The sequence below is a fragment of the Carassius carassius genome, chromosome 1, assembly GCF_963082965.1.
Source record: "Carassius carassius chromosome 1, fCarCar2.1, whole genome shotgun sequence".
Taxonomy (NCBI): domain Eukaryota; kingdom Metazoa; phylum Chordata; class Actinopteri; order Cypriniformes; family Cyprinidae; genus Carassius; species Carassius carassius.
In genome coordinates, this window is record NC_081755.1 from 31,105,558 (window position 1) to 31,121,057 (window position 15,500).

A 15,500-nucleotide genomic window follows, 5' to 3' on the forward strand; every position below is an offset into this window, starting at 1 on the left:
ATCGAAGCACACTCTACGCCGTTCATTCATGCATTGCAGATTAATTATAATATTAATGCGGGATTTTTAATCATTAATATATCTTACTGATAACTGTGCTTTGTTTCCTTTAACCATAAGAATGAACTAACGTTAGAGAAATGTTGCCAGGTCTAAAAAAACAAACAACAACAAAATAATCCTGCTGCTCTGACTAAACAAGCTCCACAACTTGCCTTCAACGAAAGAATAATTATACTTTTAGCACTCGATCGCTGTTATATTTTAACTACTTTCATAAAAAAGGAAAGAAAGAAAGAAAAAAAAAACATTGAATTTATATTTATAATTTCAAGCAAAACGGCTTGCAGCAAATATAGGACGTTGGCTGAAAGAAATGGTAAAAAAAATATGTCAAAGGAAAAGATAACTTATATATTATGAGATAAATATATATATATTTTTTATGGAGTTTAAGGACTTTCAAATTGTCTTTAAAATGAGCTGGAGTTGAAAATGACAAGGAAAACGTGTATTTTATTCAACGATTGCATGTAGGTATGATCGTTTTAAAAATAAATGAATTCCTATGTCGAAGAGTGAATGAGTGTCTTTTAACGGTGGGTGATATTTTATAATACATTAAACGATTATATGTAGGTATGATCGTTTTAAAAAGCCATGGCAATTGAAATGCTAAATGATGAAAATGACAAGGAAAACGTGTATTTTATTCAACGATTGCATGTAGGTATGATCGTTTTAAAAATAAATGCATTCCTATGTCGAAGAGTGAATGAGTGTCTTTTAACGGTGGGTGATATTTTATAATACATTAAACGATTATATGTAGGTATGATCGTTTTAAAAAGCCATGTCAATTAAAATGCTAAATGATGAATGAGTGTCCTTTTTTGTGTTTTTGTCCTCACTACTATATACTAATCAGCTTTTTTTGTTTGTTCTTGCTCTCCTACATGGACTTTTATATGTACATTTCTATAGTTAAGATGCAATAATAATAATAGTAAAACATAACTGCTTTCGGTACATTTATTATAAGGTGTACTTGTTGTACATATTACTTGTAATTACTATTACTTACTATAGCTGCGGTAGTTAGTGTGGTAGAGCGCTAGAGGGCGCTGTGCCTCGCAGAGCGCAGGCAGATTGAAGAGCGGCTGAGAGCCTCGCTCCGTCGCCGGGCGCAGTGGCGCGCGCCTGTAATCCAAGCTGCTGGGAGGCTGAGGCTGGCGGACCGCTTGAGCTCAGGGGTTCTGGGCTGCAGTGGACTATGCCGATCGGGTGTCCGCACTAAGTTCGGTATCGATATGGTGCTCCTGGGGGAGCTCGGGACCACCAGGTCGTCTAAGGAGGGGTGCACCGGCCCAGGTCGGAAACGGAGCAGGTCAAAGCCCCCGTGCCGATCAGTAGTGGGATCGCGCCTGTGAATAGACACTGCAGTGCAGCCTGAGCAATATAGCGGGACTCAGTCTTTTGTGTTTTTCATCACGTTCTCGTTTTAAATTGGATTAAGTTAATGTATTAGCTTGCAAATGTTCATTTTGGATTTAACTTTTAATGTTATCATGTACATTATTCAACGTTGTGTTTCTCCAAAATTAAAAAAAAAATGCTGATTTATGTGTTTTATTTGCAATGTTGCACAAAATTAGGTTATTTTAAAGCCATTTTAGTGGCCAGAAAAAAAGGTGATGTACTGCCCCCTCTGTGAACGAAATTGAAAATACACCTGAATTTCGTGCAGCATGAACCACTGAACCAGTAGGAGTCGCTGTTCGCATTATTATTATTATTATTATTTATTTATTTAGTTCGTGAGTTATTTTTTTTTCTCCACGGTTATAATCTACATTTAATATATATTTTTAGATATCACTTTATGATTATTTATCACGAGTCTGCAATCAACATGGTTCACTGTAAGACCAAGAAGGATTTCCAAAAGACATTAACGGGCAAACTAGACAAAAACACATTGTTGACAATGATAGAGATCTTTAAGGTAAGGCTGCTACGTGCTCTCTGTTCTCTCTGTGGTTAACTTCAGTATACCTGTTGTCACAAGAGAATAATAAAATGTAATGACTGCAGCTGGACACTAGAGAGTGGTTTAGTTACACAGGAGAATGTGCCCACGTTAAGAACACGAGTGAGTCAAGTCACAGGCATTGATTGATTACAAGACCTTTCCATTCATCTCAAATGACTGTCTGCAGTTCACTGTCAATTTTTTGCATGCTAGGCCAATAGTTTATAAAGCCTATGAACTAAAGCCTACTTGATTTTTATTGCACAGATTTGAACTTTTCCTAGTGAAAGTGTCTCTAAAACGTTTTTACTACACTTCTATAATTCCCAAATACAAGAAGGGGGGGCCCTTCTTGTATTTGGTTACCAAGAAGTCAAGTGTCAGTCAAGACTGGAAAATATGCTTGTGATATAATGAGGCATATAATACGTGATGTGTGCAGAAAACAAAGAAAGCTGAATGTAAAAACATGCAAAAAGTGTGAAAATATTATGTGTGTATTTAGATACAGCAATACTAGGTCTGAAATTACATCAAAACGAGAGAGATAGAGAGAGAGAGAGAGAGAGAGAGAGAGAGAAAGAGACGTTACTTATTTTAGTTAAAAATTTAGTTTTCATCACTCAGTGCCATAAACCACATTAAAATGCCTAATTTGACATGTAATGTAAATAATCACACTAAACACAGTGTGGGAGAGTTTATTACTTAAAAGTCCACAGGGCCAGAAGTGGCTGCAATGTTCTGTATAACTATAATTATTTATTGATGTTGTCTATTGATATTGGGACTGACATATAATGTAATATAATGTTTTCCAGTTTAAACCATTACAGACATGACCGAAGTTATGTGTGCTTAAAAATGTCAGTGTTCCCCGACCAACTTACTTATTTGCCTGAACATCCGTCATTGTAGTGAACCTAAAAGATAATAACTGCATTGACAGCAGTTCCAGAATGGACCATCGGGCCACAGGGGAATCACTAGCTTAGATCGATTACAATCACTTACAGTAGCACACAGTTGTTGTGCTCCACAACCTCATTTTGTTCTGCACTGTTCTGTTCCTATTGTACTGTAAATCAAACTTACACTCTGTCCCCCAATCAATAGTGTACCTATTTGCACCACTCAGTGCGGGACCCATGGATTGCCATTAAGATCCAAGGCAGGAGAAAAACAAACACACTCACACCCTTTCATTTACATTAATCAGATGACAGTGAGGTAAGTGATACAGCGTGGCCTATTGGCATTTCCATAACTGAACACATAAGAGCGCCTGTATGACTGATAGACTGTTTCAGCAGAAGAGCTTGGGTTCTCCTCTCCATGCACACATGCCATGTGATTTCCAAGACATTCCTGCTTTGAAATGAATATATCCCTCTTCCATCTAGTCATTGCTGTCTGTCAGCACGCCCTCAGACAATGGTACAGCCCCACACTCCTGCAGGACTATAATTAGCCATCTCCTCACTGTAAAGGCATGTGTGCTACTCGGCCATTGACATTTTCTGTTTACATTTCATGATGAGAGTCGTTCTGCTCTTATATATTCTGAAATAGGATTTATATTTTCTTTCCCAAGCACTTATTATGTGTAATTGAATCAAATAAATTAAGTTAGCACTCTATGAAGCATGAAGTATCTTGTTTCTCGTCTGTTGTCTTGTGCTTGTACGTGCGTCTCTTCTGCCTCTTCTCCTCTGTAATATTTCTCTTTTTCCTTTTCTACTTGACACCTGCCTCTCAAGTTGCACTTTCTATAAATAGCACAGTCTCTGCCCAGTCTTCTCTCCCCCAAATTGAAGTTTCAAAAAGCATTTATTGGTGTGTCAAGCTTAATAGAGCGTCACTGAACTCTACACTTCAAGCTTTCGCACCAGGGGCATGACTAAACTCTGATCTCCACAGTTTAGCCTTTAAAGAGATCTGTACACCATACACGGGGCATTTTTTCATCATTCCATTTCACATTTAGTATTTTTTATTTTATCGTGTTTCACACCATAATCACAGTGTTAATTTTTCATACTTTTTGTTTAAGTCAGTTTATGGCTTTTGAAGAAACTATCCTTTTAACTTGGTCATTATTTTGTAATATCATATTCATTTAAGTCAGTTTTTTAAAACGTCTTTAAAGTTTAATTGACATGAATAATATTTTAGTTGATGAAAAGTAGAGGCAAATATTGAAATATTTGATTTGCACTGGCATTTAAAAGTTTGGGGTCAGTGTCTGCTTATTAAGGCTGCATTTATTTAATAATTTTTATTTGTGAATTATTATTACAATTTAAAATCAATGCTCTCTATTTTATTATGTTTTGAAATGTAGATTTATGCTGTGATGGCAAATTTGAATTTTCAGCAGTCATGCATTGCAGTCTTCAGTGTCATGTCCCTTTGGAAATCATTTTAATAAAGACATAGCAGTGTTCTGCTTAATGTTTATGGAAACCATGATCCTTTCCCTCAAAGTCTTTGTTTAATAGGAATAAATAAATAAATATGTTTTTTTTTTTACAATGTAAATGCTTGCTGTCCCTTTCTATTAATTTAATAATCCATCCTTGCTAAATAAAGCATTAAAAAAGTCTTGCTGACTTTAACATTTGAATGGTAGTGTATTCACGTAAAATTATACTACAGGCACAGAAATGTGTTGTTAGCACTGCTCTGACGATTTTATCAGGAAAATAGTTTAGCAAGTTAAACTATCAGCTTAAACTGGTCATTTATCACTAGCAAGGTTATAGTGTTTTTGAAGCAGATAAACTTACAGTTTCGCTATTAGTAGAGACGCTGCTGAGAGATGCACAGACTCAGGAAATTCACACACACGTAATTTCTCTCTCTCTCTCTCTCTCTCTCTCTCTCTCTCACACACACGCTATCTCTCTCTCTTTCTTTCTTGTAATTGCATTAAAGGGCTAGTTCACCCCAAAATGAAAATTCAGTCTTAAAATTAAAATTACTCACACTCATTTCATTCCAAACCCATGTTTGTTCATCTTAGGAACAAAATATTTAGATATCTTTGATGAAATCTGAGAGCTCTGACTCTGCATGGACAACAACACAACTAAAATCTTCCCAGACCCAGAAACTTAGTAAGGACAAAAAGGTTGTAACAAGTAAAACAGTCTGTCTTCCGCCATTTTGGAGAGTACCATGACGCATGCATGTGCTTTCCCCAGGATGTAATAAACGCTTATTATGTTGATAATGTTCTGGAGAAACAGCGGAGACGTTGGATGAGATGAATAAGAAATTAATCGTACACTCAAGAGCATTTTAAAGACAAAAACCTGATGAATGTCTTGAAACACAACCCGCCGAACAATGAGAACAATCTTTCTTGAAGTGTGGTGACTGTAATATAAGCTGAAAAACTTATGACAGACTGTTGAATTATTAGAAAATAATGCACACAACACAAATTATTTTCTAATAATTCATCGATTATTCTGACATCAACATTTAACAAAAAACTATTTGTTGTTAAAACTGGCACGCGAGAAATAATACTATAATAAGCAAAGTCATTTTTTTAAAGTTTTGTTATATTAATTATACAAGTTATGTTGATTAAATTTCTAATTTTTATATGCTTCAACATATGCGTGTATTTGGGTGAGTTATTTAACCTGGGGCCGGATGCATAAAAGTTCCATAAAAATGTTTAGTCTTATTATTTGTAAAACACAGTCAGAGTGAATGAATGAGTGAGCAGGATTGTCTTTCAAAGCACTTACATTGTTGAAAGGAGTGCTTTGAGAGCTATAAGGTCAAAGGTCAGCCTATCTAACGTAGTTAACCTCTGACAGCATTTCAGCAGCCTGATTCTGTTCTTGACAAGTCTCTCTTAGGTAAGAATCACTTCATAGATGATCACAGGTGTCAAGCAGCTTCACTGTAAAGTGCTTCAAACAGGCTGTCAGTTAAAATATCTACAAGTATATCGTGCCATTAGCGAATAGCTGGTTTCACAGCACGCCTTAACAAGATAACCAATTAACTCAGAGACACCATGTTTGTTATAATGTTAAACTTTTTCACCCTTGTCTCTGTCTTTCGTCTGCTCGTCTTGTCCAAGTTGTATTCCCTTAAGATCTCAAGTAACACTCGTTCTGTCGCTCCCTCTCCCTGTATCGCTCTTTTCTCTTCTCACCCACCCTCCTCTATCTTTCTCAAGGATGGGGACGACATGCTTGCCAAGGGAGGAGGGAATAAAAGGGATGAAAGATGAGTAAAGTGTGGGAGAAAGAAAAGTCAGGGTGAGCGACATATGACGAACCACCATGCCTGAACCGAAGAAGCCAGGTAAGCCTCTTTAAGTTCATTTCAACATTGATTTTACATTGAACACTAGGGTAGATTTTTATCACCACTATTTGTCATTTTATGCGTCATGTTAATGAAAATGATGCTCTTTTACTCTTAAAATGCTTAAGTGTCTGGCCCATCCATAAAGATTTCATTCATCAAGCTGAATTACTTAAATCTTGATCACTAGTTCACACTTTTTGTTAGCTAACTACCCGCAGAGGTTGAGAAATGTTACTTTAGTTGCTTAAAGCATAAATCATGGGTCTGAATGTATAATAAGAAGATGTTTAGATGGTCTCGGCTGTGACAGGCGCTGAAAGATGAATTTTATAGGTTGGGTTGGCAGCAGCAGGAGTGAGAGGTCCATTTTCAGTTTGGGGTTTGGCAGTATGGGCGACTAGACAGAGAAGATACCCAGTTTGAATTATGATTGTGATGATAACTTTCAGACTGGGAGACAGCACATGACCTTTCAAATCTGAAACATATTTGACATCCTCCATCTGGATGTAATCGTCATCTAAATCTGTGTCCATCATACATGATGCAATTTTTTTTTTATGTGTGAAATTGGTCAAATGTGAGCTCCCAAAATCTGCAGACTGCCTCTGACTTTTGGCAACTCCTTAAGACTGTAACTCTGGCAATGTTGTGTTTGTGTATATTCCAGCCTGTATTCATTATTGCTAATTATTAACCAATGGACAATGCTCTTCTGTAATGAAACTCAATTGAAATGATCTGAGGTTGAATCACGTTCCAAGAGGATGCATTTTATGTGATACATACTCAAAGGATAGCACATAAAGCTGCATGAATATGTTGTTTCGCCTGCAGAAAGACCTTCATTCGAACACTCAATCCCTGATTGACCCTGCAGGTGACATTCTGATCATTATGAAAATGAGTCTATCGATTGATGTGAAGTGCACAATTAAAAATCAATAGCATTTCAAGTATGGTCCTCAAAGTATTAATGTTTATATTTGGAGGGGGTTAGTTCTGAACACACAGTATGATTTCATTTGCTGGCACTGATACAGAGGTAAAAGCCTTCCCTTTTTATGGAGCTTTTAAGGAGAGTGAATTGCAGGGATTGAAGTGTAACCAGCAGATGTGATCATTAGCATCAGATATCAGAAGTTGGTGTCAAAGGATATCCATGTTCAGTCATGTAATGCGGCTGTGAACTTTGTATCTGACTGATGCTCTAAAATATGACCTTCTATATTTTCATTAAGCAGTACATGTCAGTACTGTCTTGAGGCAGAAAGAAATGACAGATTTGACTGAAAAAATCTTCAGACAAAATAGAGTTTGTGTTTCAAATCTAAACTAAATCATCCTCATAGAGAAGTCATTACTCCAGCAACAGCAGGACAATAAGCAAAACCGCCGTCATGCAGTAATACTCTCAAAAACTGCATTTAATGTTCATTGTGGCTCTAAGCTGCTTAACGGTGGATGCTGTTAAGGAAAACAGATCAGAATGTTTGTAATTACTGTAAATGGAACTGCGAATTCTTGATATTTAGAAAGATGGAATACGTTATAACCGTTCTCAGGAAACTGAACCATTTTTGCTAAAAAATATAAAGAATGATAATATTATTTTATTTTGAATTATTTGTTAAAATGATTAAAAAGTAATTTACACAAATAATTTGACAGGTCTAATCAGAAAATGCAGGTACAAATGAAAAGTCTGTATGAGCCTTTTAAAAAGAAAACTACATAGTAGAAACATATTATAATTTCTATAGCAGGACATTTTATTATTGTTATTTAATATTTATATAACCAATTAAAATGTAAAGAGAGTAAGGCAGACATGCATATTGTCTAATATTTCTATTTATTTATTTTTTATTTTATTATTTTCAGCCTTTGCTTTTCACATGAAACTGTTGTATAATGTAAAAAGTTCAGTATTCTGTTAAGTACATCAGTTGGTTTTCATGGGCATGCATTGAGCCTCATGTAGATGATACTTTAAAAAAAACACACAAGGTCAGTTCAATGTCTTTGGTCTTATGTCACCATCCCTTCTTGAGATCTGCCTTGGCTCTGTTATGATTCAGTTTTTCCTTCTAAGTCAGCCCCATGACTCCGTGTTAATCCCAGTTGGAGAGCATGACATCAGAGTGTCAAATAACTGGATCATTTCACCGGAGCCTAACCTGTTGCATCTTCTCTTGCCTATCCTTCTGTCCCTCTTTCATTTTCTCCTTCATCCTACCTACACACTTCAGACCACACACGAGGCCACTCTTTTAGTTTATTGCTTTTTAAAGCTCACATTTACCACCCTTCACTTAAAGTTTCCCGGTCACATACACAGGCCACTTTGCTCAGAGTGGGGAACTGTCAAGATAAAGTCTGTCTGGATCTGCTGAAGCCATAGTGACTGGCAAGGAGCACGATTCCTTAATAAACAGCTTCCAGAATAGCCCCGCGGCCTTGAGCAGCTTTTAGGAGGGTATGCAATTTTACAAATGGGCATGTTGACAGCAGAGAAGTGTTCAGAGTTGTGTGTCTCTGCATATTGCTCCATGATTATGGATACTTTGTAATGATAGTATTGTAATAGTGGGTCACGGCTGTGCACTATAAATTGTGCATTTGCATTAATTTTGGATTGGGGCTGAAATAAAGCCCATGCGATATGTCACATTAATATAAATTACTACACAAAGAGTCTAATATAATATTCAAGCTTTATCATAATAGTCAAATATCCGGCCTGTGACAGTTTGAGATGAGTGAAGGATTCCTTTGGACTTCTAAAACAGCCTAAAATGATTATTTACTTGTGCCGTTTAAGCATCTTCTGTGACAATATTGAGTCTCTTTGTCCATAAGCCTGTGTTGCCCTGCCAGGCTGAAATAATGTCATTTCTGTCCTGGCAGGACAACAAGAGTTCCCTGTAACCCTGCTAATGAAACAACAAGTATTGAGTATAAGGGAAGTTTAAGCCTCTTATTTGCCATCCGAAATGTCTTTATTATGGTGCTCTCTTTTCCCAAATTTGCACTACAAAAATGCACAGAATGACACAGACACTCGCTGTGAACTCTGTGATGCAAAATAGACATATTCATGCTCCATTCTCTTTTCTGACACACAAATATTTAGTTATACATATACCAGTGGTTCTCAACCAGGGGGTCAGTACACCTCCAAGGGGGCTTGGAGAACAACTTCATGTTATTTACAAATTGTTTTTCCAAACTGAGGGCATCTTTGGACATCCCCAAAGGGAGGTTTTGTATACCTGAAAATGTATCTAAGTAGTCCCATCGCCCAACGCCCCTTACACACATACCCACACACACATATACAGTAACAGTGACAGTAATAGGTGTCTTAACATTCAATATCTCATTTCCAGCTGGGGTAGTGTAACATTACCTCATGCCCGTTAACATCACAATGCACTCCTTAGCATGCATCTTCTTCATGATGGAACACACGCAGATGTGGGGGCCAGTGTTGTGCCTGAACGCGTTCATTGAACGATAGTATTCAATAGAACGTTCATATTTTGGGCGAACGTGAACTGAACGTGCTGTATTAATGCCTGATGAACGTTCCTGTGAACTCGTTCATTCTTGTGTCTGTGAACGGCACGCTCTCTCAGGTTAACTTCGTTCAATAGGGTGCCAGATTACTATAGAGCCTTCCAGGCGAAAACCCGGCTAAAACACACCGTAAACGAGTCTTAATATGTAGCGGAAAAAAACACCCAATCTGGCAACACCAGCCACCAGTGTCGCACAGCCGTCCGCCGCATGCGTGACGCGTCATCAAAAAAAAAAACAGCAAACGACAGCAGCATGTAGCAAGAAGGCGTATGACCATTTAAAACAATTTTATGATGTTTATGACAAGGTCGGTGAGAATGGGAGACAAAGCATTAAAGCAACAATGGGGAAATGCTGTCCCCTCAATGCTAATGTAAACCCTGGTTGGATAAGGATTCAAAATTGGATATGAAGATGAAATCTGACGCAAAGCTTCATTGTTAAAACTGATAAAATAATTGCGGTCTGTGATTCTATATGGGCTGTGGCAATAATTTTGAAAAATAATAGCTTGCAAGGTATGGAAAAAAAGAACTATGAACTAGTTCATTTTTGGAACTGTGAACTTTAGTTCAAAATTTTGTAGTTTGAACTATGAACTGAACTAGTTCATTTTAAAATTTGTGAATTGAACTTTGAACTAGTTCATGTAGAAAGTGAACTTTCCCAACACTGGTGGGGCACTTGCTTTTTGTGTGTTTTAGAATATATCCTCCAACACAACGTACGCAATGGGATATGTACTGCACGACCTGATATCGGTGTTTGAGTACATTCAGAAACCCTGTTGCATATTCCACACACCAGTCTTCCTCAGATTTCCTCCTGGAGATCTGGAATCGTGTAATATTAAAGAGAACCCAATGACCTTGATTAGCTGGTTCACGAGTTAGATTTGATTAGATTTGAACTAAACTCGGCAGGAAGGTAAATCTCCTCAAGTGCTCCGACAAAACCACTATGCTAATTTCTATCTATTTATCTCTGTTAAATCGTCAACCTTTCCTTCACCGCCCCAAAATCTCAGCACACACAGCATAAGTCATTTTTATATAGAAGCAACATGCCCATTTAACACTTTTTTAACTTTCTAAAGAAAAAGTGTATACTAATTAAATTGCACGGGTAGTGTAAGTAATAAAGTGTTTGCATGATCCACTGACCCGGGACAAATGTGAAAGAGTTTCTGGACATTTGACCAAACTGTTGCTTGCCCTGTTCAGTTCACGATATTTTTTTACTTTGTAGTAATTTGTTTACTATAATTTTTAACATTTCTTATTATTTTTTATTTTTATTTGTTTATATTCAACATTTATTTTAGATTTTTGCCCTGAACATTATATATTATATAGCCTACATATTTGAAAGCAATTAGAAATGTAAATTATCCTTTACATTTGATGAAAAAAATGAATGCATTTATATTTGTGAAAAACCGTGATCATCTCTTCGTCCTCTAAAACTTGCTCAAAACTTTTGTTCCTCGCCATAAAAACCCAAAATGTGTTAAAATGTAAAATGTGCTCTTTTCCTTAATACATGATGATCACTGGCTGTCAAGTTCAGTTACAACTTTGCTTGGTTTATTAAAAATGCAACGTGCTGTACTGAGCGTGGAAAAGAGAAAGAGATTACTGTCAAGAAGTAAAGAGGCCATAATTAATCTCAACATCATCACTCCATAAACCACACCTTTTGACATTTATTTTATATGATAGCCTGTCTTTAGTTCATAAATACAGGGAGAGAGAATCATTTTAATCACATATTTATTTGAAATCCTGTTTGAACGTCAGCTCATGTAAATATTTTTTGTTGAATCAGCTGAAGTGGACTTCAGTTTGACAAATTCATGTAAAATTATAACTATTCTTAGGAATTATATAGGTTGTGATACCATACACAGCATGACCCATAGCAACCAATTTATTTATATTCTCAGATCAGATGTTCGTGATCAAACTGTTCCTGCGTCACCATCTCCCCAATCTTCATCTTTATCCCCACCACCTCATCTTTGCATGTATGTAGGAAAAAGATATTTACGATCTATTTCCATAACTCAAATCATCAGTACTGTCACGCAGAGACTGATAGATATAGTAGCGTTTCTCTTAAATGTTTCCTCTTGCTGCCAAAAGAATCACTCTCTCCATCCTCATAAAACAGAGAAACTTCATCATGTGCGGCCGACCCTCCCCGCACTTGTATCCACTCCAAATACTTCTAATGCCAAAGACACTCCATCACACACCCGCTTGTAAAAATAGCTGCTTTCAATCTGGATCTGAGGAGCTGAATGAAGCTTGAGGGGATTGTTTTTATTTATTTATTTATTTTTTTTGTGATATCCTTGGAAAAACTACATACTGTATATAACTTGTCTGTTCCCATCATAGTCTGTTTATCCTGAACTTGAAATATTTTAAAAGGAATTCATTATATTAATTCGGTATCGGAGTTGATGTCAGGGCCAGCAGTCAGTTTCTTAACTCCTTACAGTAGGAAAACCCAAGTTGATAATAGAATTAAAGGTCCTTGCACACTGAGTCTGAAATGTTTATATATATATATTTTTTTTTTTCGTATTCATCATCTTTTCCTATTAAAATGCTTGCTATAGATACAAAAAAGCAGAAAATTGAACCTGATCAGAATTCTTTTATGACGTACGAAATTTTCGGAGGCAGTGTTTGAATTTTGGACTCAAAGACCTTTAGTTCACCCCAAAATGACATTTCTGTCATTAATTTGCCTCATGCCATTCCAAACCCGTAAGACCTTTACAGTACGTTTTACGTTTATCTTTTGAACACAAATTAAGAAATTTTTGATGAAATACGAGAGCTTTCTGACCCTCCATTAACACCAACACAACTGACACGTTCAAGGCCCAGAGATGTAGTAAGGACATCCTTAAAATAGTCCATGTGACATCATTGGTTTAACTTTAAATTTAAGTTTAATTATTAAGGCCTCTCTCTAAAATGTCCTGTTTTTAAGGGACGTGTCCTCTAAGGCTTGTCAGAAATCGTCCATTGTTATGATTGGCTAACATCCCTGCATAGGAAACAGTATCAGCACTCCCTCCCTATTGCATATGACAACATTTTTGACAACACGATCAAAATAAAACGGTCATTTCCAGACAAAGCATTAGAAAGTCAATTACTAATGGATTGTGATTCAGCTGCAGTCAGATCTAGTACCGCTTCATCTTTCAACAAATGTTTCTATGTGAGCTCTCCATGACTCTTTGTCTCATTTGCAAAACAAAATGCTCTAATCAATCCTCTGACATGATCCATGATGCATCAAAAATAAACTATCCACTTGTTCTGTATGCTGAGATTCTTCTAATATCTGTACAAAGATGCAAACAAGCTGTTTAAACCAAACACTTTGAAAGCGAATGTTCTTTCACACGTGTCATGACTCAAGGATGTGGACTGTGTCAGAAAGCCGATATACTGTATCCAGTGTAGACAAGACAGCGGCAGTAATTATAATTTCTATTCGCTTTTGATGGCAATGCAACACTCGCATTCAGCATAATCAAGTGTCAGATGTTAAACAAGTAAACGCCAGTAGGCGGGGCCTATGGTGAGAAGATGACTATTCGTTGATGCCTTGCCCTGTAGGCTGTGTTTAATTCCTTTATCAAGAGTACCACAACACATGTGTATGCTGCTGCTGATGTAGAACATGCGTGCAGAGGAATGCACGTTGTGGTGCTGTCCGTAATGGCGGAGGACAGTGATGCAGAATAAAGTCTTAATTTTTTTTTTTTTGTATACAAAAAGTATTCTCGTAGCTTTGTAAAATTATGGTTCAACCACAATGTCACATGGAATTTTTACCTAAGAACATTTTAGTTACTTTACTGTCTATGGAGGGTCAGAAAGTTCTTGGATTTCATTAAAAATATGTTAATTTGTGTTCCTAAGATGAACAAAGGTCTTACAGGTTTGGAATGACATGAGGGTGAGTAATTCATGGCAGATTTTTTGAGTGAACTATCCCTTTGAGGTTTTCTTAACTTAATGGGTTTGTTGCAACTGGACTGCACAGCCCCTTTTAACTCAATGGGTTAGGTCAAGACCTAGACCGCAACTGGGTATGGATACAGATCTCAGATTCAATCGGTTTCTGATTTGCAAGCATTTGATTAAATTCCGATTCACTCTGATCAATTAACTTTGGGATATTTCAATGATAATATATTACAATCTATATCCATAAATCAAATCATCATTAATGTCATGAGATTGATATTTAGACATAATAAATGATCTCTCAGGTAATTTTAGAAATTGTTTAGGGTTCTTTCTAAACTAGTACATAAGCAGATCAATTATTAATTTAACAGTTATAAATATAAAACCAGAAACTAATGCTGTGGATACTAACGGAAATAACTTCAAATTGCATTTGTTGTAGAAATCAATGAATACAATTATTACATTATGGGCACTTCAGTTATAAACTCCCAAGATAGTGTATAGAAAGTTTGTGAATGATTCATTAAAAGGAATCAACTCATAAGAGGCATTTGTTTGTGAGTGGAGCCACACTGTTTGGGCTTTGTTTTTGATTTCCTAAAAGGGAAAAATCGTAAATCGGACCACACTGGTTCCTTTTAGCTTGAGATCATTAACCAGACCCAGATCCAGACCAAGATGTTTTGTTAGCAGTTATCCATACATTTTGTACCCATAAATTGTTGACAGATTAAAACTGTATAGGATAAATAACAGTAGGCTGCTATTTTATTTTACTTTTTTTTTGTATTAGTTACACTTGAAACACATTTGAGCCTGACTCTAAACATGTAGACATCCTTTCAGGTTTTGTTTGTATAACACTGTATGTGACAAGTCGGAGTGCTTTGGAAGCATATATGTGGCGACATGCGAAGGGCATTTGTCGACATTAACACAGGGTGGTGTGGGTCGATATGTTAACTCAAGGCCACTTGGAGTGAGGCCCCTGCTTTCAGACTTGACAATGTTGTGAAACCTGTCAAAATGGTTAAAATGACACGTTCTCTCTTTTGTTTTTAGACAACCTGAACTTAATTGTCCTCAACCGCATCTGTATTTTGATTAGTCGGGAGGCTATCGGCTCCAAAAAGACTTTTACCTTTGGTGAAGAAAGAGATATAAAGAAGTAGTGAAGTAAATGTCATAAGAGATTAGCTTCGTGAACATTCCACAGAGGTTAGTCGGCCTTAGAGAGCGAGGAAGCGACCAGAGAGAGAGCGAGATGAACACAGAGTAGAGAGTGATTTGTCAGCAAAGTGAAGGAGAGAGTACTAGCGCTGTATGCTAAAGTAACTAAAGTGAGCAAATTCTAAATGTGCGGCCACGAATACGATATAGTTTCAAATGCTGATGCTGGATTTCAGCCTGCTCTCAATTTCAGGGCATCATGTGGTTTGTTTTGCTAGGTTTCCGAATAGCTGTGCGACCCAGGGGCCAGTGGGGCTGGCGTCTCTGAAACGACCATGGATTAGCATCGTAGGACCTTCCATGTTTGGATC

The 15,500-nt window shown here is 36.8% G+C and overlaps 1 protein-coding gene across 2 annotated transcripts in view; it reads left to right on the plus strand.

The window, feature by feature from the left end:
• Positions 1-6,264: 6,264 nt before the first annotated feature.
• Positions 6,265-15,500, plus strand: part of LOC132145107 (myosin-binding protein C, fast-type-like) — a 32,808-nt gene continuing 23,572 nt past the window's right edge. The window contains exon 1 of one of the 2 annotated variants that reach the window (XM_059555856.1): positions 6,265-6,364. In XM_059555856.1, the coding sequence (XP_059411839.1) occupies positions 6,343-6,364 (22 nt within the window). In that variant the 5' untranslated portion in view covers positions 6,265-6,342. The remainder of the gene's footprint in view (positions 6,365-15,500) is intronic. The other variant, XM_059555847.1, reaches the window with a different exon arrangement.